Raw genomic sequence first — 27,520 nt, 5'->3', positions numbered from 1 at the left:
GCTCCCACCAAAGAGATGCATGACCTTTCAACTGGGTACATGCATATTTCACCTTCCTCTCTTCTGCAGTGTTTTCAAAATTAAAATAATTCTCCATCTACGAGATCCAATCCATCAATTCATCTAAGTCTAACTTCTCATCATATTCCGATGGGGTAAAATGAGGTTTAGTGTTCACCCTACTCAAAACCCTTAAAAACCTTTCTTCATTTGGATCAACCGCTGATAGGTTTACTTGTTTTGTCGGGGCTTCTTCTCTTTCATCTTCATTCACATCTTCAGTGTCAACCTCTTCTCTGGGTTGTCTCCACGACTTCTAACCAAGATGCTATTCCTCACAACATCTCCATTACAGCAGGGTCTGCATTCCCGTGCACTCCACCATTCCTAGTTCCTCTTTGCGCCATTGATTCACGCTAGTCCTTTGCAATTGTAGGTCGGATCCACAATCCACCACCCTACAACAAGAAATTCAGGACACCTAACTTCCAAAACAAAACTTCGCTCTGATACCACTTGAAGAAATCACCGGTGAGGAGGGACCTCAAAGAGATCAATCCGGACCGGTCAACAAGAGTAAACACAATAGAAACACAAAGATATGATGGAGGCAATGTAGAACAAATTGATTTATTGCATGAAATTTGATTTCATCCAACTGGTCACAATCGGGTTACAACATACTGGCTCATAGGCCTAGTAGAATAGGTCACAACCGGGACCTTGAATCGAAAGATCTATCTTCTATGCACAGTCTAGCTATCTAATTCTTTGATTGATTACATTCTAAAGCATAATTACAAATATATGTATCGATCCAAAGGATCCAGTTGACCTAAAAGGGATCAAAGCTCAAAGAACAAGACCTAACGTGCAAAATAACAAGGTCGGCCTTCGCCAAGAGATTCCTTCAGAAAATTCAAAGGATGAAACTTAGATCACGGGAAAGGTCAGCTACATGCCAAGGAACATTTAATTGAACGCCCAAGGCTCTGCAAGCTTCAGAATGAGTTCCGATAGATCACCAGAATAGGTCTCAAGCAACCGGTAATAAAGGAACAACCGGTAACAAGAAACTGTCATGGAAAACTAGTAGCAATATCTTGCCGGAAAATGATCCAAATGTGATGTGGTCTAGAAGAAAGAAAGATGATCAAGTCTTCAAGTAGAATCCAACTCCACAGAATCCGATGAGCCAAAACCGGGACACACAGAAAGGAAAACTGAAACTGCAAACATAAAACAAAACGAAAAAGAAAATGTTTTTGGTTGATGCAAGATTGTTGTAAACTAGGGATGCTCCTGCATCACATTTTGTGCATCAACACTTTGTAGGCATTTGCAACCAAAAACACCATTTTATTCATAGCTTAAAGTCTTCCTTTATTGTTACCATTCCTCCTAGTACAATTGGGTTGCTAGTTTTTTGTTGTCATGATAGCAACAAAATTTGGTAGTTCATTGAATAAAATTGTCCATAGGCTATTTAGTGCCCAATTGACACCTAGCACAAGGTTGTGAAATCTAAAATTACATTAAAAATTTATCTTCAACTTGTCACAACTTAATAGTTCCTCATGTATCTCCTTATGAACATGTACACATTTGTGAACCCATAAAGTGGGATCATATTTCACATGTAGAAACATGCATGCTAGTAGAAATATCTCTTGTATAGTTGAACACTTGCTTTGTGCTATCTTAAAGATATCTACGTATAAAATTACCTTAAGTTTTTACCAATTAGTAACATAAGTTTGACATTTTTTCAACCATTGAATTATTTCACCCTTTTGTGTACATGAAATTAGGTTTAGGTGATCAAATCCACTAAGAATGACTATATCATATGCATATAGTAGTCTTATGGATTGTTTTCTCTATTAGAGGAAGGTCCAAATTTTATGTTTTTATAGCTTGATGTATTGGTAGTGGTCACTAGTTTGACATATAACATTGAACTATCCTTGTATATTGTATCATATAGGGAATGCAATTAAGAATTATCATCCCCTCCTCTTAGCACACTCATGTGTTCTTCTTATCATATGATCTTATCTTTATCATAGATTTTCTTTTTTGATATGTTTTTCATAGTGTTGGAAACTTGAGTTGCGATGTTGTGTTATCATTGATGTCAAACCTATCATAGAGGTTGAAGTAAGGATGATCTAGTGGAAGTTCCAATATGCAGGAAAGAGTAATGATGAGTTCCAGTATGATGATTAAGTAAGGATGATGTAATGGAAGTTTCTATACGTAGGAAATACTATTTATGTGTTCTGGTACTACTATGCGGGAAATACTATTTGCGTTATGGTACTATAGAATTATCTGGTGCAGATGCTTATGTATTTTTGGAAGGGTGGTACAATAGAAGTCTCAATATGCAGGAAACAATATTTAATATCTCAGTAGAATAATTCCTTGACTTCCTCTGGAATGTGAAGATTATATGTTATGTTTATGCATATGATGTCTAAGCTCTATGTACATTGCATTATAGATGTTTTGCAGGTTCTCTATTGCTTAGTTGGCAAAGTTGTTTGTTGTTGCTTCTAACAATAAGGTTGTCTATCATAACAAGTTTGGAGTATGCCTGGTGGCTTCCAGATATTTGGATTTTGGTGCTACGGTCCAGTTTAATTTTTAGGTGACAACTGGATCGACAAGTGGAACTATGATGTTCTGAGTTCTGTGTGTTAGCTATTCTAGTCTTCAACTAACTGTAATGTTATATTATACTTGGATCATATTATTTGGTCTAGATATGCCTTGGTGGTTGAGCTTGGATGGTGATATGGGTTTCACTATGGTGTGTGTAGATCCACATTGAGTTTCATGCATTGGAGAATGTTTTTAGGCCAACTGGTTGGTGTGCTTCATTGTTCATCTACATCTTTCATTTGATGTTGACCTTAGAGGATGTGATAGTGTGTGTGGTTCATTGGAATCGTTTGGAAATTGTTGTATTGTGATATTTTTGGGTCCTCTCTATCTCCTGGAGTGGACTAGATTTGATATTTTAGGTCTGGGTGGGCAAATTTATGTAATAATGTATATTCTATTTGTGGTCAGCCTAGTTAAGGGTTTTGCTCATTAATATTATGTATAAAAGAGTGTGGATGTATTAGTGAGTGTGTAGAATGGGTGTGAGTTGATTTGTTGAAGGTTTGAAAGACCTACAAGAAAATTTGGTATTGGAGTTGTGCAAAAGACTATGGTGAGGAGCTTTACTGATAATATTCTCAGTGTGACAAAGTTTAGAGAGTATGTTTTAGAATCGAGAGTTTTTTTATGATATTGGTCACTTGACACAGTGGTTCAAGGTCATGATCAAGAGATTGTGTTCATTCCAATTATATTATTCCTTTCTCTATCAAAAGATAGGGAGTCTCTTGGTAGCTTTTTGTATCTTGCCTTGAAACAATGAGTTTTAGCCTTACAAGCCAATTGTATCTTTCCCTAAGGTTGTGTGTCTTAGTTTTACAAGTCCTCTTAGGAGTAGGGTGTTCCAGAGGTAACATTGTAACATATTATATTTATATTGTGAGTGTGATTCTTGTCGTGGTTTTTCCTTGATTGGGTTTTCGACGTAAACCTAGTGTTCATGTGGTTGTTGTGCTTAATACTTTCATAACTTGTTATTGTTGAGATTATACGCTTATGGTTTAAAGTTTAAATATTCGTATTTAAGTGTTTGAAGGTCTGAATTGATTCACACCCCCCCTCTCAATCATATGGTGTGTTCAACAAATTGTGTAGGTCACACACTAGTGTGACTCTTCCCTATAGGTTTATACTCTCCATATAACTACTTATCAAATTATATATTTGAGTTAGCTTCATATGCACCATCCCATGATAATACACTACGTCCTTTGATATTCAATTCTATGTCATCCAAATCTTTCTCATCAATATAAATTGATTCCACATATTTTTTACCTTTACATCATCTAGGGGTATATTGACTTGTTTGTCCCCATTCTCAAAACTCATAATATAGTGCTCAAATTAAACATCTATACTTTCTTTAAAACATAATGACCTTCCAAAAAGATTTGGATTCTAGTAAGCTTCAACCATCTCCATGAAGGCAAACTCTACAATGAAGATTACATCCTCAATGCTAACTTCAACATCTTTTAGAACCCCAAATGGACTCCCCTTGATCTTATTTGCTCTACAAAATGTATATGGTGATGAGAATAGGGATGGATCAACCATATCTAGCCATGCATCTTTAAAAAAATTCACATTTGCATAATACTCTATGTCAATTACTACATCACACAATTGATAATCATTCATTTATAGGGTCCATAGTGGGTAAAAGTTCAAATCCGTGTCACACTTTTGACCAACAAAGTAGTTTTGAACAAAATGGTTTCACTTGAAACTACTTGAAACCTATGTGGCACAAAGAGTTTCAAGTGAAACCCTTTCACCCAAAACTATTAGTAAACTATATCTTCATTTTAAATGAAAATAATCTATTGAATTTATATACAATTTTCACCCCATGTTTTAGGAAAAGTGTGGTTGAAACCCTTTTGCTTGAAACTAACCATGTGGCAACTTAATCCCTCTTTTTGGGAAAATTCAATAATAATTTAATGTTAACTTTAGATTTATCCAAATAGTGGTACTTTGATGAGAAATCTAAAAATAGTCTTTTGAAGAGATCAAAGTCTAGAGTCCAATTTAATTGAATTAATTTATTTGTTTATTTTTAATACTTTGATTAGTTTTAATGTGATTTTTTGAAAATGTACAACAAGTAGGCTATTTTAATCAAACATACAATCGATTAAAAAATTAAAAAAAAATCAAAATATATTTAATTTTTAAAAAAATCTATGATGCACTAAAGGGGAGAATTTTCTCCAGGATGGTATGATCTTTTTGAAAAAATGACAAAAAACAAAAAAACAAAACAAAAACTAATGTCCCCAAAAAACTATGATGTTTTTTATTATGTTTGACTTTAAAAAGTTATTAAAAAATAAATATTCATCGATTTTTTTTTTTCATGCACTAGATTTTCAAATTATTAATGTGGGAAAAAAATGGAGAAACAAGTCTTGCTCCTTTTCTTGTAACGTCCCATTAACCTCACCGTTTAAAAACAACAACAATTAAAATTCTTATCTTAAATTTATAAAAATATATTCAACTAATTATATTTATTTTTTAAATCATAAACATGAACTATATTAAGAATTCTAAATTTTGCTACTTTATATCATTTTAAATTTTGAAACATAGAGTCACTTTTTTTTTTTTATCGGTAAATGTTTTTTAATTACTTAGTCAAAAAAATCATTACATCTTCGAAGTCTTTCAAAAACATAGATTGATAATGTAATTGCAGTATCAGTTGATTCTGAGAAACATCCCCCCTCTCTAAACGTGCTGAAAATAAAACATCTATCCCCCTCCCCATATCTTAAAGCTAAAGACTATACATTAGTTTATACATGTACGTGCTTTAAACAATACATATAAAAAAACCATATAGTTTTCTGCACTACGCCATAAAAACAATTTCCTTGCCTTTCCCACTAGATGCTTCGACCTGCTCCATCTGCTCCTCCGGATCTTCAATATCATTGTTGTCTTCGGGGGGGAAACCTATCCATAGTGTGCGTTGGCTTTGCCTCTTTCTCTACTTCCTCGGGCGTCCACGTTTATGTTTTGAGGATGTAGAGCCCCCCAACTAGGAGAATTTCACCTCAAAGTCTCCCCACTTCTCCATCTCCAGCTTTAACTCTTACTTCTCCCACACCTTTACTAAATCCTTAACTCTATGCATCCCTATCTGTGCAGAGGTGCGTCGTACCTCCTTATTGCAATTTGCACTCCACATGAGGTAAGGGTACATGGGAGGTTTAAATTCGCTCACATGCAACTAGGTTCCATTTGGGCACACAAACCCTACACCATTCCTAGTCATCTGCAGGAAACTGTCCAAGCCTCCACACCACTCTTCAATTACACAACCTTGCACAATCCACTCCGCCTTCTCTTTGCCTCCAGTTCGAAGCACCAAGCCGTGAACATGGAGGCAATTTCAACATTTGATCGGTATTTGAATCCTCCTCACATGTACTCACCACCAAAGACAATCTTAACTCTCGTGAGCAAATTTTTGTCCTAAAAAAGAAATATGTTTTTCAACCTCTCATCAAAGATATGGCCCCAGAACGCCATCATCGGTCGTGTGGCATGGAAAGAAAAATTCAGCTCCATTTTCACTCCCTGCAAATTCAGCTTGATAGAAAAGAAGTTAGTTGGCAATATGTTCTTTTAATTTCCTTCACCACCTTAAGTTCAACGCTTGCCGATGAAGACTAACCAAACCACCTTGGCGTCCTTACAATGGAGACATTAATGCATCAGTCTTCTAAGACTAGCTAAGTTAAATGGAAAAGTTGTTGCCTTTTATCGCATGCATGAGTTAATTTAACTTCACCGACACCTTTGCCCACTATGATGCCTCGATTTGAAACCATCAAATATGCTAAATATTTGGGGAGATTTCAAATCATCGTGCGTCTAAACTAGAAAAATTTCATACTTGAAGTTGGTTTGCATTTATTGCCTCTGCACGATGTCCCTGTATTGGTTTTCTTACCATTCTTGCCATTGCTAGCATGACAAACTTAAGAAATATTCATGATCTAATCGTTAAAGGGAATTCCATCACTCTTAATATCACCAACTTGCAAATCAAAACCTTGATTGACACACTCATCATCATCCTTATTCCCTTCTCTTAAGATATGAGATATCTTGAATTCTTGAAAAGCATTGAGGAGATTTCCCATCCATTTGATCTCCTTGTCTATCTTTCATTTATGAGCTTCTCCTTGAATTATATCTTGCATAATTATTTGGAGTCATCTTACAAATGAAGCTTGACAACTCCTAATTTCTTCGTTGCTTGAACTGCCAGGGAGGCCATTTTACCTTGCTTCATTATTAGTGCCCGGGTTCAAGCATTGCTTGCACCTAGCAATGATCATTTCATTACATTCTTTGGATACACATCCAACACTAGAGGGTCCCGGGTTACCGCAAGATGCACCATTGACATTTATTTTGATCCAACCTGGATTTGGGGGGACCATAGAGACATACTTACTATCATAGGAGAAGGATTAACCCTTAAAGACCCATTAATGGGTTAACATAAATATCACTTTTGTTGGAAAATGAACATGTCCAATACCAAAGATTGTGAAAATCAATCTCTATCCAATAAACTAGTCAAAGGATGAGATTCAAGGCTTGGATAGCAACAACATGAAAATCTAAAACACATATGCAAATCTGAAAATTAAGTTTTCTTAATTGTGGAAACCCATGATTAGATCCTTCCTTTTTATGATGCCAAAAAATAGCTTGTTAACCATGCTTAATAAACTTATCTTATGTCAACTGATAACAACAATAAATAATTATTAACATCAACATAAGATAGCAACAATAAGGTATAATTCAACAACATAACTTCCACACATAAACACATGATTTAAGTGGAGAAGCCCTTGCGGGAAAAACTCCACCAAGAAGAGAGGACCAGCTTGTATTAACAATAATAAAAGTGCTTACAATACAATCACTTTTATTTTTATCTTTTCCTCCACCATAGCAACTTGAAATTCCTCCACAAAACTTGAAAAGACATCAATTGAGCTTCCAATACCTTCCCTCCAACATGGACACCTATACTTGCAAGATAAACATTACAATAAATATAACAAATGACTGGATACTAAGAGACACCTGTTGCCTCCTCCATGCTACCACCTAGAGAGGCCCATAGGTCACTCTTTTCCCACTTTCTTTAGTCATTAAATATCTTATAATTCCAGATATCCATAAGTGAGGAAAACAATATTAAATAATTATGTTCACAACCCACTTTAATAGCTACCAGTGGAACCCATCACCCCTTATGATTATATTACAACCAATGGTGAGAATTTTTTATCCAATACATCGTAAGTTCCTTAGGACACTTTCCAAGGAAGTTGGAACCATGTCATAGGATTTACAAGGTAGATTTCACCTTAATCCTACAACTTTTAGATGGTCCAAGTTAAAGAATTGTAGTTGTGTTGGTTGTTCCTTTATAAAAGTGTGACATAATTCTAAACTTTTATCCTAGTATTTGAATGATGTACTCCTTATCATTCATGCACAACACATGTCTAAGCTTTGTTTGAATAGTTGCTTCTTCCGACTATATCACCTTATTCTCACTTTGCATGAGCTTCTCTACTAGCAACTTAAGTTTAGGCAACATGTCTTTTTAGCATAGTAAGTAGAGAATGACATAAACCATTTCTAGATTCTCCTATGGACCTTTATGCACATCATATATGCCTCCTATAACATGTACACCATGTGTATAAATTGCTAATATATATACCTAAAAACACCACATAATTTATGAGATTGTTCCAGCCATGGAGCAAACATGTTACTCAAAATGGCATGAATTTATTAATACCTACTACGTAAGAACTTGATTACTCTTTTACATCAACTTATTGGATATAATATTGCTCAATTAAGTAACTAGAGAGACACAAAATCCTTAAATAGATGTATACATTATACTAAACTCTAATAAGAGATTCATAAATGTATTTGTACAGAGTAATTATAAAGAACCACATACCAAATTTAGTAAAGATCCAATATATAGATGATTCAATATGAATTTAATTAAATTATGGGTTTTATATAAGATTTTTCCTTTGCATTAACTCAATCATTATTGGATTGATTTAAAAATACTTTGATCATATACTAGCTTCAACTCATCTTTAGTTTGGTGAACTACATTTACAATTCTACTAGAAGCTACTTACAATTCTTGTCTATACGTCCCATAATTATATATTATATAAATCCTTACTTAGTTTTGTTATTTCATCTATTTATCACACAAGTAAATATAAACGCTATACTTTGTGCAAAGTGCATGTATTTATAAAAGTGGCACCAACAAGCACGCTCTCAATTAATCTTAGTGGTAGTGTTTAGATATTCCACAATAATGTCCTCAACTTGATTCAAAGCCATTGTAGGCTTTAACCTAAGGATTCTCTTTAGTTTAAAGAGGTAATTAGGTTGATACCTTGACATACAATCAAAAGAAGAAACAATTCTAAAAATTAAAACAAACATTAGAAAATAAAATCCTAGGGTAAATAGGACAAATCAATGAGATCAAGCTCACCAAATAAAGAGGAAGAAAAAGGAACCTAGAGTTGCTACCCTATTGTAAATAATTAATGCTAATCTAAACAAATGCTCAATCTAGTAAATTAGATGTAAATTAGCATCAACAAGCTTAGCTTAATACCAGATGAGTAGAATGTAGATCAAAATAGGAGGGTTGGAATGACTTTACTCCTACAAAGGGGTTAACATGTGATTTAGTCATTTGTATCTCTAGTTATGCCTCTTTCATCAATTTTTTTTCCTGCAATCTTTAGATATTTATGAATAGTTATGTTTTTGGACTTCAACAAATAAGTTGGATCTAATCCCTATTGTGAATGTTTGTAGAACTATTATCCCATCCAAGAAGTGTGCTCTTATTTGTGCCTATTTCTCATCTTAAATTTCACTCTATTTTCTTTTGAACTCGCATTGAGTCAAGGTATTGTTTATGAACACTTTTAAAGAATATACCATGCTAAGGCATGAAAGTATTCCAACTCCTCCCTCAAGCCCTGGTAAAGTCCTCTAGCAATTGAATTTTATAAGTAATAACATACTAGGTGGATACTAAAATTTAAGAAGTTAGATGCAGAGTTGTCCTTGATTTGAGATGCCCTTAATTGCTCTTTGATTCTCTAAATACTCAATATGTGCGATGTTCTAAAATTAGATGGATGCTTAAAGTGTCCTAGGAGTTGTCTTGAAATAGGTGGTCTTAAAAGATCAATTCAACTATTTCACACTTAAGCCAATTGGGAATGATTATATCTTAATATTGGTTGAATTGGGGAATAAATATGTGTGTAGTATTTGAGATGGATAAAATCACACCAATGATGGTATCCTAATTATAATAAAAAGTAGTATTAAAATTGGTAGGCTAAGGGATAAGGTTTTTATTGTTTTTTGTCAACTCACATAATATCTCTCAAACTAGACATTAGAATGACGTATTTAGTAAAAGTTCAAATTGAGTACAAGACAAAATAAGAAAAAATGCTAAGTGTGCACTTTTCCACCCCGCAACCTTTATAAAACTATCAAACACCAATTTCGAATAATTTACTCTCTAGCTTGATGAAGACTTTCAAAAGTTTAAATATTTCTCAACTGTATTTTTCATTTCCTTAATATTTTGGATGATCTAAAGACCTACAACCCGATCATTACACATCAAGAAAGTCAAACCAACATTATTCACCATGTTATATGATTTATATTGCATAGTTTTTTTTAATTCTTCATCAAGCTAAAAAATAAGTTATACTAAATTGATGTGTGATAGTTTTTATGAAGGTTTTAGAATAGAAAGAATGTGGTTCAATGAGATTGTATTCACCAAATGAATAAAAAGAAAAGGAACCCTAAGTTGTTACCTCCTATTTTTTTAATGTTAACCTAATAAAATGATTAATCTAGTAAATTATATCTAAGCTAGCATAAATGAGTTAGCCTTGATATAAGACAAGTAAAGCATAAATTTAAATGTGAGGGTTATAATGAGTTTAGCTCTTATAAAGTGGTTGATGTGTGATTTGGTTGTGATCTATTTAGAGTCATGGCTCTATAAATGAACTTCACTTGTAAGCTTGAAATTATTATGAACAAATGCATCTTTGAACTTTGCAAATTAGATAAATATAATCAATATTATGATTATTTCTCTCCAAACATGCAATCTTGTTCAAAATGGTGCAATCTTACATAAAAGTGCGATTTAGTTTGTGTCTTACCTCAAATTTCACTTCTTCTACTTCTAAACCTACATTTAGTCAAGACAATATTTACAAATACCTTTAAGGAACCTAGTATGCTACTGTGTGAAAGTATTCTAATTCCCCCTTTGCACCTTGGTCTAGTCATTCAACACTTTTTTTTTCATACAATAGGTAATGATAAGATAAATGGATGACAAAATGTAGGAAGTTGGAATGTAAGGCGTGCTTGATCTAAGGACGCTCCTTGATTGATCTTTGATGCTCTACATGTGAATGATGTTCTATGATGAAGTCAATGTTTAAAGTGCTATTGGAGTTGTCTTTAAGCATGCAATCTTAAGTGTTAAACTTAATTTAGTTTTGCTTTGCTCAAATTGATTGATGGTGGTCATAAATTTAGTTTTGCTTTGCTCAAATTGATTGACAATGGTCATATCTTCGGATGGGATTGACTTACAGAATCAGAAATTGCTTGGTGATCAAATGAGTGAAATCACACCAATTAATGATATCTTGCATACATACAAATGATAAGAATGAAATTGAATCTAGACCATTAAAGATAAATAAAATTATGAACAAATGCATCTTTGAACTTTGCAAATTAGATAAATATAATCAATATTATGATTATTTCTTTCCAAACATGCAATCTTGTTCAAAATGGTGCGATCTTACATAAAAGTGCGATTTAGTTTGTGTCTTACCTCAAATTTCACTTCTTCTACTTCTAAACCTACATTTAGTCAAGACAATATTTACAAATACCTTTAAGGAACCTACTATGCTACTGTGTGAAAGTATTCTAATTCCCCCTTTGCACCTTGGTCTAGTCATTCAACACTTTTTTTTTCATACAATAGGTAATGATAAGATAAATGGATGACAAAATGTAGGAAGTTGGAATGTAGAGGCGTGCTTGATCTAAGGACGCTCCTTGATTGATCTTTGATGCTCTACATGTGAATGATGTTCTATGATGAGGTCGATGTTTAAACTATTGGAGTTGTCTTTAAGCATGCAATCTTAAGTGTTAAACTTAATTTAGTTTTGCTTTGCTCAAATTGATTGATGGTGGTCATAAATTTAGTTTTGCTTTGCTCAAATTGATTGACAATGGTCATATCTTCGGATGGGATTGACTTACAGAATCAGAAATTGCTTGGTGATCAAATGAGTGAAATCACACCAATTAATGATATCTTGCATACATACAAATGATAAGAATGAAATTGAATCTAGACCATTAAAGATAAATAAACTAAAATCTAAGATTGAGACTAAATTCTATCAATTTACATGATGTAACTCTCAAATTGAACATTAAGATGACATACCCACATAAAACTAAAATAAATAAACATGCACTTTCCTACTCTTCAACCTTCATAAAAACTACAACAAAACTTGTGCTCTTGTAAGAAAGGTCACAAGTTCAAATCCCACAAGGGGGTAGGGTATGTACGACTCATTCGTAGCGCAATTAGGTACCTCCCACAGGAAGTATGAGGTAGTCCCATATGGCTCTAACCCATCTGTAGACCCATATACAAATTGCTGACATCTTAGACTATAAAAACTCTTGATAAACCAACTTGGACTAACTTACCCTCTAACTTGAAGAAGACTACAAATAAAAAAATATGTAATATAAACAATACAACAGTGCATGATGCTGATTTGACTTTATTTGTGCATAATGATCAAGTTGTAGGTCCACAGGGCATAAAAACATTAAGAATAGGGAAAAACTAAGGTTATTACATATATATTTAAACTCCATGTGGGAGACCCAGTACCCTAAAAACCACCTTCACGCGCTCAATGATTTTGGCATATGTTGTTTAAAGAACGTGGTTGAGAATTTGTCTCCAACTGGGACACCAGACCATTTGCTGGTGTTACCCCAACACGCTGTGCTGTATACACATTGTCTATCTGACACCACGCTTTGTGTGTATATATCCTTGGTAAAATACTTTGCGTTTTTACTTTCCCTTCATTTTTTTTGGCGTTAAAAAGCAAGCGAAAGAAGTGACGGGAATACAGGTGGGGCCCTACAATTTATAAAGACAGCAATAAGTGAAGTCATCACAATTGATGCAGAAGTGGCAGTTTGCCAGATATTTTTATAGGGATATCAGAAACGGAAAAGGAAGAAAACAAAAAAGCTCGTCTGTTGACGGAGACGGAGAAAGCAAAGCAAATTCGCTGCTGTTGCTGCTGCTGCGAATTAAGTATATTCTTTCCCGTCAATTGAAGGACACGGAGACGGAGACGGAGAAAGCATTGTAGTTCTCGTTTGAGGTTTGATTTAAGTTTAATTAATGATTTTCCTTGCTTTCCTCGTCAATTGACGGCGAATAGGACGACTTCATTTTGCCGTCGATCTTTTCTCGCGTGGGTTTTGGTTATTGTTGTAGATGTTGTTGTGAGTCAGCGCAATTTGTATTGCTCGCGGCTTTTTGAGTATAAGAGGTCGAAGGTACGAATCTGTGTAGCTTCAGTTCTCTCCAATTCTACAGGAAGGGATAAGAAAGAAAGGAAAAATGCTCAAATATGCTCTTGGAAACAGCATCGGTGCCTTTGAATGCCGTAGATTTCGGCTGATCCGTAGTTGGAGTGGTGAAGGGGGAGGAATTTAAATAGATCACGAAGAATAGCCAAGCTGGGATTAGGCCAGCGGTTGAAGCTCACAATTTTTTTATTTATTTTTATGGAAATGATCGTTTTTGAGGAGTTCAGAAGTGCTGTTGTTTTTTGTCGCTGTTTCGGCCTTTTGTTTAGACGATGCGGTTGTTTTGGTTTTGATTTTGAGTTCGGGACTCCAAATTAAGGATTTTTTATTTTCAGAAGTTGTGTTGCTCGGGAATTCAAATTCAGCTTTTTGCTGTTGGCTCTAGTTTGGATTTAAGCTAGGGTCGTTATTTATTTTGTCTTTTGCTGTTGCGGTCCCCGATCTTGAATTGGCCATGGGAGGTGGCTCGGCATATGAGTGCCTGCAGGGTTTGGCAGTACCGAAGCAAGAAACGAAGAACAGTTTGGTTAATTATCCCAACGCCAACGAGGTTAACGGTTTCACGCGCTGCAACAGTAATAATATTAACGGCAACAATAATGATGTTGTTACGTCCGGCAGTGAAATGATGGAGCGTGTTCCGGATCAGTTTCCGGCGGGGCTCAGAGTTCTTGTTGTAGATGATGATCCGACCTGCCTCAAGATTTTGCACAGAATGCTTCAGACTTGTCAATATGAAGGTAATTATTCCATATTTACTTTTAAAATCTTAAATCCGAAAGCATTTCTGCACTATTTCCCTAAAAATTTATCAGCTTTTTGTGAAAAAATCCTCCAGATGTGTCACTATGGAGGTAATTCTTCCACATGATTTTACCTTCTCATGGTTATGTGATATATGTCTTTTAATAAATCAACTGCTCATGAAAAAATGCTTTCATATGCTTGCTTTTCTGTATATTTACAGTTTTAGCCTTCTGTCAAAAATGCTCAAGTATGTCAGTAATAGAAGTAATGCTTCTATATTTTTGCCTTTCCCTGTCTTTGTGATACTTGCTAGGACTAAATCTGTTGTTTGTGAAAAAAATCTCCAAATATGTCAATATAGAGGTAATTCTTCCACATGATTTTACCTTCTCATGGTTATGTGATATATGTCTTTTAATAAATCAACTGCTCATGAAAAAATGCTTTCATATGCTTGCTTTTCTGTATATTTACAGTTTTAGCCTTCTGTCAAAAATGCTCAAGTATGTCAGTAATAGAAGTAATGCTTCTATATTTTTGCCTTTCCCTGTCTTTGTGATACTTGCTAGGACTAAATCTGTTGTTTGTGAAAAAAATCTCCAAATATGTCAATATAGAGGTAATTGTCCCATTTCTTTGCCCTTTCATGATTCTGTGGTAGCTGTCTTGAAATGAACCAGCGCTTTGTGAAAAAATGATCCAATTATTGTTTGTTTTTTAATTATTTTTGATATTTGCCATTAAATAAACCAATTGTATGTGAAAAGTTGCATCCGTATGTTTGCTTTATCATATATCTGCAATATTGGTATTAAGATTATGTGAAAAAATGCTTTAAGTATGTCACTATAGAGGCAATTCTTGCAAATAATTGCCTTCTTGCGTTTCTGTGACACATCTGCTTTTAAATTATTTGTTTGTGAGAGAATGCTTCAGATGTCTATATAAAGGTAATTCTTCCATATGTTTAGCTTTTTATATATATTCACTGATATATTTCTTTAAATAAATTAGCAGTTTGTAAAAACTGCTTGAAATATGTAACTTGTGGTAGTTTTTCCATGTGTTTGCCTTTCCATGATTACCTGATATTCGCCTTGAAATTAATTAGCACTTTGTGAAAACAATGATTCCATATGTTTTCCTTTGTGTTTATCGGCAATATTAGCCTTACAATAAGCTGGCTTTTTGTGAAAAAATGCTTCGAATATGTCAATATACAGTTAATTCTTCCACATGATTGTCTTTTTGTGTTTCTGTTCTATTTAAATGCCTTAAATCAACCGTTTTTGAATAAATGCTTCAAATATGTCATTTGAGATGTTTTCAGTTTCTGTATTTCAGCAATATTTGCTTTTAAATAAATCATCTGTTTTTGTAAAAATGCTTCAAATTTGTCATTAGAGGTAATTCTTTCACATAGTTGCCTTGCCTTTGAGCCTTTCAAAATCAAAACTATCTCTACAATATTTGCATGGAAAAAATGAAAGGTAGCTCTTCTATATATTGGTCTTAAATAGTTGAAAGAATTTTCTTTTTGCAACAAAATGTTTCAAAGTTTGTCAGTAGTATGCTAATTGGGCTATATTTTCCTTTAAACCAGTTATTTGTGAGAGAATGCTTCAAATTTATAAATACAAATACCATTCAACTGTATTTCTAATTCCCATAATATCCTATTAAATATGAAAATAAAGTCAAACAGCTTATATTAGTTTTTAGACGTTCTAAATGTTTAGAAATGAGGCATTAAATGATTAATTTCATTTGTGTTGGTTGGTGTTTTTGAGTACATCATTAAGCTTCATCGAAGAAGTACAATTCTCTTTCAAATTTTTACCTCCATTAACACAGCCATCCTAATACAGTGAGCATGCCCATGAACTCATACTCTGGGCATCCTCATGGCATTGATCTTGCTCTGCCTTACAACTAGATTATGGTCCCCACAACTTTCTAGTTGAGAATTTAACGCATGTCAATGAAATATTTTTTGACCATTCTTTTTGGTGGATTTGATTCTTGAACCATCTCTAAGGATAGAAATCTCCAAGAAGATCAATCTCTACTTGGAGTTTTGATTTTTCTAGTAAGAGATGTGCATGTCAGTGTTGATTTTTTATGTGTATCAGTAAATGATGTTTTGTTCATTTGAGTGGATCCAGTTATTCATCTTGGCAAGCAAATGATTCATATTTGAGCTGACAACCATTTGACTAGGGCAAGTCCTCTTGCTGGATATGTGAAGGTGAGACTATTGGGCTTTTATTGTTTACAGGGTTGGGGTGGTTCCCATTGTGATAAGTATAGGTATCATCAATGCCCACCCTTCAGCAACCAATGCATGTGTTTTACTGTAGATTTTCTTTGTAAATTTTTTGAAACAATCCATCCTACTATGCCTGGGACTAACATTTAAGTCCTAATCTTCAAATTAAAAAATTGTTCATTGATGACTTAAAATATAATGTCATATCCTGCAAGTTCATTCATGAAATCCTGTTCATGTCCATGCATACAGAATCAAGTTATATTTCTAACAAATATATAAATGGAAACAGATCCCAGTTTTTTGTTGTGTGCACTTGTGGATGAAGTCACTACAGTTAATGGTCAGTGGTGGGGGACGGGGGTATGAAAATCAGTGGTTGCCTTCAATTGACCTTGAAAGTTAATCCTTTTGATTATTGCAGTGTTCCTTGTGTAATGATGAAGTTATTACTTGTCAGGTGCCTTGGGCTATTTGGTAGGTTTATCTTTGGTCTTCTAGATGATACCAAGCCCAGTCATCTGTTTGCACATGTGTCATAAATATTAACAAGCTGGACATTCCCGTGAAATTGTGGGTATAAGCGTCTGGAAAAAAGCATATATGGCCTATTGGTATTTACCTCTGATGAGAAAAAGATTCATTAACATGCACCTTATTGTGTCTTATGTGCTCATAGTAAAATAAATTCGAAGTTCTCTTGAGAGGTAATCACAGCCATTGTTTCAATTGTTGAGTTCTGCTGATTGTGAGTTGACCTTATAAGGCTGAATGCAACTTGAGGATAGGCTGTTCAGATCAGAATTACTCTTTTTCTTGATGTTGGAAATGCTAAGTTGTAGATTAACAGAACTAAACTGGTTAGGAAGAATAAGATCATATCTTAAGTGAAGCCATGCCAATGAAGTTAAACATAAAATTAATACAAATCTTAAATTCTTGCCTCTGAATGGAGTTCAATTAAATTAAATAAATTTAATCCCAAATATGATGCAATTCCGTCAAAGCTTTGTTTCAAAAACCTCAAGCATTGTTAGGGAATTTGGTAGATGTTATGTCAGGTTCAATAACTAGAATATAGATCCAATCAACAGTAATGCATAGTTGCAGAGTTATCTGTTTTATGTGTTTTCCTCTCTGCTTTTTGTTTTTATGGAACAGATAAACATTTAGACTGCTCCATTTGTTGTTCACCTATTACATTCTGGTTGAGTTGGAGTTATGTTAACTACTTATATATTTTAAGGTGATTCAACTGTGCGTGTTACTGAAGCATATTCATGTTTATTTCTTTAAATAAAATCAAGTATACCAAATCATTAATGGTTGTGAAGCTTCAATTTTATGTTGACCAAAGTATTGGACATAGCATGCCATTTTGCCTAGAATTGATTTTTTCCAGTCTCATTTTAAGTAGATAGTGAGCTATTGTGTGGTGTTCTTTTAAAACCAGAGACACTGGAAATGATGTCGCTTTCCTTTCTTCTTTCTTCATAGTTTCAATTTTCAAGTTCTGGTTTTACTGTGTGGTTTCCTGGTATGTGCATGATAATATATATGTGTCTGTCCTTGGATCAAAATGGTAATTATACCAGTGCATTCCCTTGGTGTTGCATTGCACATTTAAATATAATTGTATTATGAAAAATCTAAAACTGAAAAGGGGGGAGGCACAATGGCCTGAAAATCGACAAATAAGTTGAAAAGGCATTTGTATAAAGGAATTTCAATTAGCATTATCAGCATAGGCCCTATTTGATACTTTATCTATGCTTTGCAGTTACAACATGTACCCGAGCAACTGTTGCATTGTCTTTGCTAAGAGAGAAGAAGGGTGGTTTTGATCTGGTTATCAGTGATGTGTACATGCCTGACATGGATGGGTTTAAACTGCTTGAGCAAGTGGGTTTGGAAATGGATCTTCCTGTCATCAGTAAGTTTTTGATCTTAACTGTTTAGAATGGTAGAGATCAAATGGTGTAATTAAATTTTAGATATGACAAAATACAATATGTGATGCTTAACTCAGTGTTTGTGAGTTGCAGTGATGTCGGCAGATGGAGAAACAAGTGTGGTGATGAAAGGAATCAAACATGGGGCATGCGACTACCTTCTTAAACCTGTACGTATTGAAGCTCTAAAAAACATATGGCAGCATGTGATTCGAAAAAAGAGAAATGACTCGAAGGACTTGGAGCAATCAGGTAGTGTTGAAGATGGTGATAGGCATAGAAAAGGGTCAGATGATGTTGAGTATGCATCATCAGCAAATGAAGGAATAAATAGTGCATGGAAACATTCAAAGAAAAGGAAGGAAGTCAAGGAAGAGGAAGATGATGGTGAGCAGGATAATGATGATTCCTCTACTCTGAAAAAACCACGAGTAGTCTGGTCTGTGGAGCTCCATCAACAATTTGTCTGTGCTGTAAACCAGCTCGGAATTGATAGTAAGAACAACATGTTACTAGAGTATATTCTGTTTTCTATTTATTATTATTTAAAAAATAGTTCAGACGGGAACCTATTAGGTTATTAATATAGTTTTCAGAGATGGTGGTTATATAACAAAATTGGCTGGATTGGATGCAGAGGCTGTTCCCAAGAGGATACTTGAACTGATGAATGTTCAGGGGCTTACAAGGGAAAATGTGGCGAGTCACTTGCAGGTACTGCTTTTTATATATTAATACATTTTTTCCATCTTTAAGATTTATTTAATTTCTGAATATGTTAAGAGTGTTTATTTCACCATGAAATATGTTAGAGGACACTTCTGTGATGATGTAATGAAAATGAGACTCTAATTAGTACAAAAATTTGCCCTGTGATAATGGAACGGAAAAATCAAAAAAGAAGCTAAGAGTTCATTTTATTAACAGAGTGGGGCAGGGGGGAACGGGGAGTTGGAGGGAACAGAAAATTTGCAGAGCTGGAAACCTAGTCAGAGAGTCAAGCTGTTTTCTCTTTTAACTTATTGAGATGTGTATTAAATACCATGTAGGACTACCTATAAACAAATATCACATTTTGTTTCCTTAAAGCAAAGATAGATAAGTACAAGGAGCAGATTGGTTATTGGCACAGGCAAGCTGTTATAAATATTATATTTAGCTTTTCTGTATTACTAAATATTTAGCAAATAGTAAAATTCAGTAATGAATCTAAAATTATTTTGTTACTGTTATCTATTTTTATTGATCAGAATGTTAATTATGACAGTTCTTTGTCATATCTTTCTGTTAAACAAGTTGTAATCCCCCAAGCGGATGTGACTTGGACCTCAAAGTCCGAGGTTGCACAGGAAGGATCCTGAACCCTGATCCATGTAGAAGTGAAGCTGGATCCTGAAGTCCAAGCTTTTGGAGTTTGGCGCCTGAAGTCCAAGTTAATGTTGAATTGCCCTATATTGTTCAGATCCTGAGATATGAAGAGAGGTATTTGGTAGGCAAATTGCAGGGGTTCTGATTTGACATGGATACCCAAACTGTCCTCTAGATCTCATTGTCTAAGTTAGTCATATGAATTTGACCTGTGGTTAGTAGGCCTTTTGCTTGTATCACCATGCGTAGTGCATTGGTGTGCATACTAGGGGTGTTGTCATGTGGGAGTGTGGTATCTTGTGTGTTTAAGAGTGCGATGTGGCATGTCTGGTGTCATCTTTGTGATGCAAAAAATTATTTGTCCATATTTTGCTTGTTAATGGCGCTGCTTAGGTGTAAGTTTGGGGCATTATGCAAATGCTATAGGAAACCGTCTGGCCATAAGTTACTTGTATTAAATCATCTTATCTAATAGCACTGCAGGTGTGCTTGTCCTTCATTAAAAATTATTAATGTTACCATAAACTTTATTCCAAATCCATACCTTACAGAAGCAACTCTTCTAATTTATGTTGGATGTAATGTCATCGTGGGTTGTATGTGATTTTTGAACACCAAAATATATTTTTATTATACAAATACTCTAAATTGGTAATTCAAGATTTTAATTGGCAGTGAATGTATTAAGTAACACAAACTGATAATATAAGACAAGGTGAGAGAAACAAATCATACGGTATGAACTAATTTGCTGTTTCTAAACAATCAGTAATTCTCCCATCCTACCAAAGAAAATATGCAGTGTTGGAATGCTAAACAATTTTCACACCATAAATAGAAGCCTAACAAATTACAAGTCCAGGAGAGATTTTTGATAGCAAAGAGAACACAATTTTACATGATTGAACATGCAAAATATATTAGTAGGCAGTCTCTTTGAATTTTGTGATATTATGCACGCCATATGTGGTATGTTTTTTGCTGGTTTATGTTTTCTGCAAATCATCCTACCCTGTCCTTATGTTTCCATCCAAAAAACCTATGGGGATATCAATAGACAAAAACAGCCACTGGTTGTAACGTTTACTTCTAGGTTCATTAAGCTCACCTTGACATTGGAAATTTCATATAGTAGCTCACTTAGACTTGATTTTGCTCTCTCAAGATCTGCTGCTCCTATTATTTGACCATTTTATCATGGGACTGTGAGCTTGATAGGCAAAGTGTCTCATTTGTATCTCTTTGAGATACAAGAAGACAAACACTTTGCTGGAACATCCAGCACCTTTGATCCTCTATTCCGCTTGTTTGTATATTCCTACAGATTACTCTATAGGTATGTCTATTTAAGAAATTCTGCTGATTGTATGTGTTGACATGCATCCATTTCCAAATATAAATGTCACCAGGGGAATTTTGTATTATTGTAGATTTTATGATTTCCAAGAACATGGTAAGGTAGAAATAGTCTTTTTAAATCCAAAATTATGTAGAAGGGCGTTTAGTTCCTACGTAAAGGCTATTAAATTCTCTAGCTTCGTGTCGTCTGTTTCAGATTTAGTGCCTAAATTTTTTCCATTTTGTGTTCTTTGCCTGATTATTGATTGCACTTCTTATAGTATTTTAATTGGGTTATGCTAGTGATTATGGCATTTACTATTTTCCCTTTGAAGTTTGAACCTTAATTTGTTGAGGCATATGTGCATATTACCTTAAGCTGTATTTCAGGTTATTTGATGAATGATAACATTTGAAAGTATTTGTGGTCATGTTTGATTTATGCTCTCTTCCTAATTTAAGACTTCATGTTGCTCTACTTGCTGTTGTTTTCTCAAGTTTTGGTGTTTCAAGTGATCAAATATAAAAGTAGAAAAAGTTTACTAGTGTACATAAAAAAAGAGGTCCTTAATGAGACTGCAGAAGATTCTATGACAGAAAACCATATGTTAGGTAGTGGATGTGCACATAGCACTTAATGCCTAGAGGTTATGTGAACTACAGTATCAGAATAGAATGTAGTATGTCAACCAAAACCAATTGAACCACACAAGATGAAAGTGTACCAAACACAATTTAAATTTAGCATATTGGAAGGAATGCTATAGCAGTTAGTGGACTGGGGGATGGTAGGCCAATATGGTACTGGCATCTTGTGTCAGCTGATCATAGAAGAGCACACATCGCTAAAAAGTAATATGAGAGGTAAAAATGTGAAAAATATTGTTGACCAAATAAGAGAGGAAAATGTGACTTATAAAGTTCTTTCCCATGCAAATCTTCCACAACATTTACAACTTCATATAAAATTATTTGCTTAGTGTTAGAGACTGCTGTTCGGTATTGATTCATTTGTGTCCAAAAAAACAGGCCTTTAATACGTACGGCTGAAAAAAGAGAGCATTTTTTTTTTCAATTGGAAGGTCTTTTCCTTCTATGATTTTAATGGCATCAGTCTTTCTTGTCATTGCATGAGGAGGCTCCAGTTTTCAATGAGGCAAAGTAACTATTTGAATTATTTTATCTAGTAGTAAACAACATCCTTGTGTGTGGAATGTTAATGCATCTAAATTGATTATCATGCTTCTGTAGTGTTTGTTGGTATTGAGGAAATATTTACAATTCCCTAGAGCACTTAATTTTAACCAGTTGTTTGGATGTTCTATTTTTCAAAAATATTATATTAACAAGCAAATATACGAAAAGAAAAGTGCAAAGCTTGATGGTCCAGTGAATAAGAGTTTCAAACCTTGAAGTATGAAACCCCAAAACAGTAGTAGAGAACCAGAATTTACTGGTGTCAACATATATAAGATTGTATAAAAAGTGCTATACGTTGGGCCATTGTACAACACAAAAGGGGTCTGAATGTTTATTCCAGGCAGCAGGCAGTTCTCAGTTGACATGAGAACAGTATATGAACTGGCAAGGTTTGACTTATGCTAGTTGAAAGTTTGGAAATGTTTGTTTTTCTCTACAATGCTCTTCATAACAATTATTGACTCTTTGGATATCTGATTAACACTTTGAGTCACTTTGTAGTTATGCATGGTGAAGTTGAGCGCTTTTATGCAGAAGCAAGGTTTGATTTAGAAGCCCCTGTTAGGGTTTAGGCAGATCTGGATCAAATACAAATTAACAATTATATGCAGATACAAACACAAAAGATGAAGAAAAATGCATAACAAAGATAACACACAGATTTAATGTGGTTCACCCAAGATGGGCTACATCCACCAAACACAGCCGTCCGATCTTTTCTTATTATCCAGTAAATCAGTACAACACCATTACAATGCCTTTACATTCCAGCCGCTTATAATAAGCGATTTTTTAGGGCAACACTCAAAGTCGGTAATTTTTAGGGTTTTCTTACAATGTCGGTTTTTTCATTGAAAAAAGCCAAATTTTTTTTTCTGGGCCTGGCCTGGCTCCAAACTCCGGCGAGGATACATGATGAGTGTACAGTACTTTCCTGATCAGTCACTGCATATCAACAGCTACCCTCCTAAAGGAAGCTGATTCTGTATAATTTTTTGTTTTTAGATGCAACTGCTTAATTTACTGCTTGGGAGATTGATCTCCTTCTTTGTCTTATTCTAATTGGATATTCTCATCATTTTCTGTGATCTAGTATTCATTTATGCTTATCTCTGCTCTAATGTCTTGGCCTTGTTAGTTACATTTTTGAGATCATCATAAAGAGAAAGCCATAATATTATATATAGAAAGGAATAGCTTTCCATTTCCATTCTTTTATTTTTGTGGCCTTTTACCTTCATTGTTTCTATAATTAATTATCCCATGACAAGTTTTGTGGGAGTAATATGAAGAGAAATTCATAATATTCTACTTATAACAAATAATTGGGCATCACTTCATATAATTATTTTCATTCTTCTACATTACTCCTAATTTCACTTAATAATTTTATCTCATGGCAGAAATATAGGCTTTACCTAAGAAGGTTGAGTGGAGTGGGACAACAACCAAATGGATTGAATGCATCCTTTGGGGGAACCATGGAAGCAAATTTTGGTTCAGTTCCCTCACTTGAAAGGTCTGATCTTCAAGCTCTTGCAGCCACGGGTCAAATATCACGTCAGACTCTGGCAGCAATTCAGGGTGGGCTGTTTAGTAGAGTAAATGCAGGCAATACAGGAATGCCTTCAGTTGTCCCGGGGTTTCTTTTACAACCAGAACTTCAAGGACCAAATTGCAATCAAACAGAGAGGGGGAGGTTTGTCCAACCATTTATAAGCAGTCAGAGGAACTTACTGCAGGGTATGCCTGCTAGTTTGGATATAAAACAGCTTGCTCAGTCGAATCCGCATATTCCATCATTTGGAAATGTGGGTTTGTCAATGGATGATTCATCTTCAGGGATTCCCATTAGGCAGGGCCAAGTTCCAGCATCTTCTGTGGGACTTGGAGGTGTGGGTCAAATGAGTGGCATAAGCAACAGTGTAGCACTGAACACAGACAACAATGCTTTGATGGTGCAGATGATGCAGCAGCAACAGAAGCAACACTCAATACAGCACCACCAACAGCAGATGCCAACGAGCACAGGGCAGCAGCAGCAACATTCATCACACTACCACCAACAACAGATGACAACAAGTGCAGGGCAGCAGCAGCAACGTTCTTTACATAATCATCAGCAGCAGATGACAACAAGTGCAGGGCTTCTTCAGCAGCGAACCAATACACAATTTCAAAATGAACAACTTGAAGGTGGACAGGTTCAAAATATGCCATCACCAAATCTTCTACGGCATCAGATACTTTTGAATGATATTGGAGGAATTTCTAATCAGTTGTCCACTGCAACCAACAACAGTACTGTCCTAGGAAACCAACCAGTTGGTGTCCCTAGTTCGGCACAGGTAAATCAGATACCAACATCAATGCATGGCTTGGCCCAGGCTACATCTAATTCATCTGGGAGGATTGGACACTCTACTTCTGTAGACTACCAAAATCGTTATCTTCCCGTCAATGCAGGAAATAGTTATTCTCTTGCAAGTACTGTTGGTTTATCTCCACAATTGTCATCAATGGGGTCTTGTGATGAGAGTAATTCACCAGAAGTTAGATTGAATGACATTGTCAATTCTCAAACCTTGAGAAGCCCTAATCCAAGTTATGGTACGCTAAATAGCATGGGGCAGAGTTTAAGTGAGAGTACAAAACAAGGTTGGCATGCTCAGAACTTATCTCGAAATTTGGGGTTGAGCCAAACAGGGAATTCTGTCCAAAATTTTGGCTACAGTCAGCCCTTTCCTGCAAGTCAGGCCATGAATATTTCTAGCATACAAGATAAAGCACAAAACAGTTTTGTATCTGGTGAGAAAATAATGGGTCTTCCAAATAGGCTACCATCAGATGCCAGAAGTGCAGGGACACTATCTCGATTTCATAGTGAGCAGTTAATTGACAATGAGCTAAGGCTGGAGGAGGATGGGGCATCAGATTTAATGGCAAATGCAAAATTTGAGGGTGGAGGACTGGCAGAACAGTTTATGCAAGATGATCTTATGGGTCTTTTTTTTAAACAGGTTATTTTCCCTTCTTTAACAGTCCTATTATAGTATTCTTTTGTGTTTACAATTATTACAAAAAGGCATTGAATTAGTTTTGTATTTGCTTCTCAATGACAGTTCAATCTTATGACATTTGGGAATTTGCAGTTTGAAAGGATAGATTGAGAAAATAGAAATGCATCGAGTATTAGATTGTTTTCTTGCATAGTAATTTGAAGAGGGCATGGGGAATTATGTTAGAAATTTCAAGCTTTTATGGGTCAGCATATTTCAATGTTGATCTTCTGGGGACTCCATATTACGATTTCTTGAATTTTTCTGTTCTAGCATTGAGTTACCAAAAGATCTCCAAGAATATCATGTTCTTCCTAGATTTATGGGAATGGTCAGTGACGTATATCGTTTGGATGATTGGTCTAATATATGTCTTACTTGTGTTCTAATGGTGTTGAGGGTTCTTATTTTGCAGCAACATGAAGGGTTAGGATCAGCAGATTCTGAATTCGGTACAGATGGATATCAGCTAGATAACATTCATGTAACGTAGAAATGATTGTCACCTGTTTATAACAGAACGGAAACCTTGCAGTGGGCATGCTGATTCAGACAGGCTCAGGTTTTTGATTTTACAGATAATATTTATTTTGCCTGAATAAAAGGGAAGACTTGCCTTGATTGATTACAGAAGACCAGTGGAAAATATTAGTTGGATTGTAAGCATCATTTACATTGGGAGGAACATTTTGATTGCCGGAGCACTTTCTAGGCAGTGATCTTTTTTATGTAATTTCATTTGTATAGTGAATGCTCAATCCACCGAGAACCGTAGGGTTGCCACAATTGGTGACTTGTAATCAAATATCTTCACAACTCATTGGTCCAACAAAATATGCAGAGTGTTTTTCTTGTAGCCATCAAACAAGCTCACAATAAAGTGTTTTGGTCCTCAGTAGTGCTCACAAATATAGGTTGAAGAGGAAAACATGTAGTGGGACAGAATCATATGACACAAGTGTAGGGACTTGAAGATTTCTTCTTGTGAAATAAGTGACTTTCTTTGGGTCTTATGGCTCTGTCTATATTTCCATCTGGATAAGAGAGGCCACCTTTGGTGGAGTTATGTTTTGACTTCTCATAAATGATGCAAAAAAAATGTTTCCTTTAAGTTAATCAGGAGAGTTCGTCAGGTCAGATAAATATCTTATTTCTGCTCTCTCTGGATTCGGTTTATTTTGTCTAGCTGATTCTCTTCCTGATGCATTCATTCTTGGTATCATCTGGAAAACATGTTACTTAAGTTCATAACAAAGGAAGGAGGGTTCAAAGATTAAGTGCTGTGGTAATTAGGATTGATCCATAATAATTTGCATGATCCTGGTACTTTCAGGTGCTCTGGAGCTTGATAAAATTTCCTTTGCATAAACATTACAAAGGATGATCCTCTTATTGTTAATAAATTATTCAGCTTATCAATCAAAATTTAATAATAATTAATTGCTTTGTATTCTTCATTCTGTTCTTCATCCTTAGTTTGTATGGGTTGATGTTGACTAAGAGGTATAGGGCATCCTTCAGAATATAACTGAGAACACAGAAGAGGACTTATTAACAATTTGTTATTGTCTTGGAAAGATTTTGTTATTTGCCTTCTGATTTGACCATTTCTTAGGATGCAACAAATGGAGGAGTCTTTGCAACATTGGGAAAAGTTTGAATTAAACAGAATAAATAGTGTCTTCTAGGGTTACATGGTTTGAAAGATTCAATAAGTTTGGGATGACAGAAAAATTTGGAATTCCATAGTTTTCTAAAAAAGGTTTGCTAATTTTTTTATAGAAATTGAAAATTTCAGACCAAATAAGACAAATGTGGCCAGTGGGAAAGATCCATTTATTGTTTGATTTGAACCTTTGGTTAAGCTCTTTATTTTGTCTAGTTTCTTCTTACTAGTGTTTCATGTGTTTGAATCCAAGCCTCTTTTTGATTTCTGCTTGGCTTTGATAGCAAAACTTAAATTTCCTACAAGAATGCTTGCTTTCGAGATATGTTTACATTGTGGAGTTCAAGATTGAATCACTTATTCGAATTTGTAAGGAGAACTTGCTTACATCACATGTACCATTTTTGAGTTGTTTTTAGGCTGTCATGTCATAGCGATT

The 27,520-nt window shown here is 34.8% G+C and overlaps 1 protein-coding gene across 1 annotated transcript; it reads left to right on the top strand.

The window, feature by feature from the left end:
• Nucleotides 1-13,070: 13,070 nt before the first annotated feature.
• Nucleotides 13,071-26,531, top strand: LOC131054267 (two-component response regulator ARR2). The gene is made up of 6 exons (XM_057988747.2): nt 13,071-14,222; nt 18,279-18,431; nt 18,544-18,945; nt 19,088-19,164; nt 23,760-25,376; nt 25,831-26,531. The coding sequence occupies exons 1-6, from the start codon at nt 13,937-13,939 to the stop codon at nt 25,906-25,908; spliced, it is 2,613 nt and encodes an 870-aa protein (XP_057844730.1). The 5' UTR covers nt 13,071-13,936; the 3' UTR covers nt 25,909-26,531.
• Nucleotides 26,532-27,520: the final 989 nt, after the last annotated feature.

The sequence above is a fragment of the Cryptomeria japonica genome, chromosome 2 (genome assembly GCF_030272615.1).
Source record: "Cryptomeria japonica chromosome 2, Sugi_1.0, whole genome shotgun sequence".
Classification (NCBI taxonomy): Eukaryota; Viridiplantae; Streptophyta; class Pinopsida; order Cupressales; family Cupressaceae; genus Cryptomeria; species Cryptomeria japonica.
Note: the sequence above shows the minus strand (reverse complement) of the source record. Positions and strands in the feature narration are given on the sequence as shown.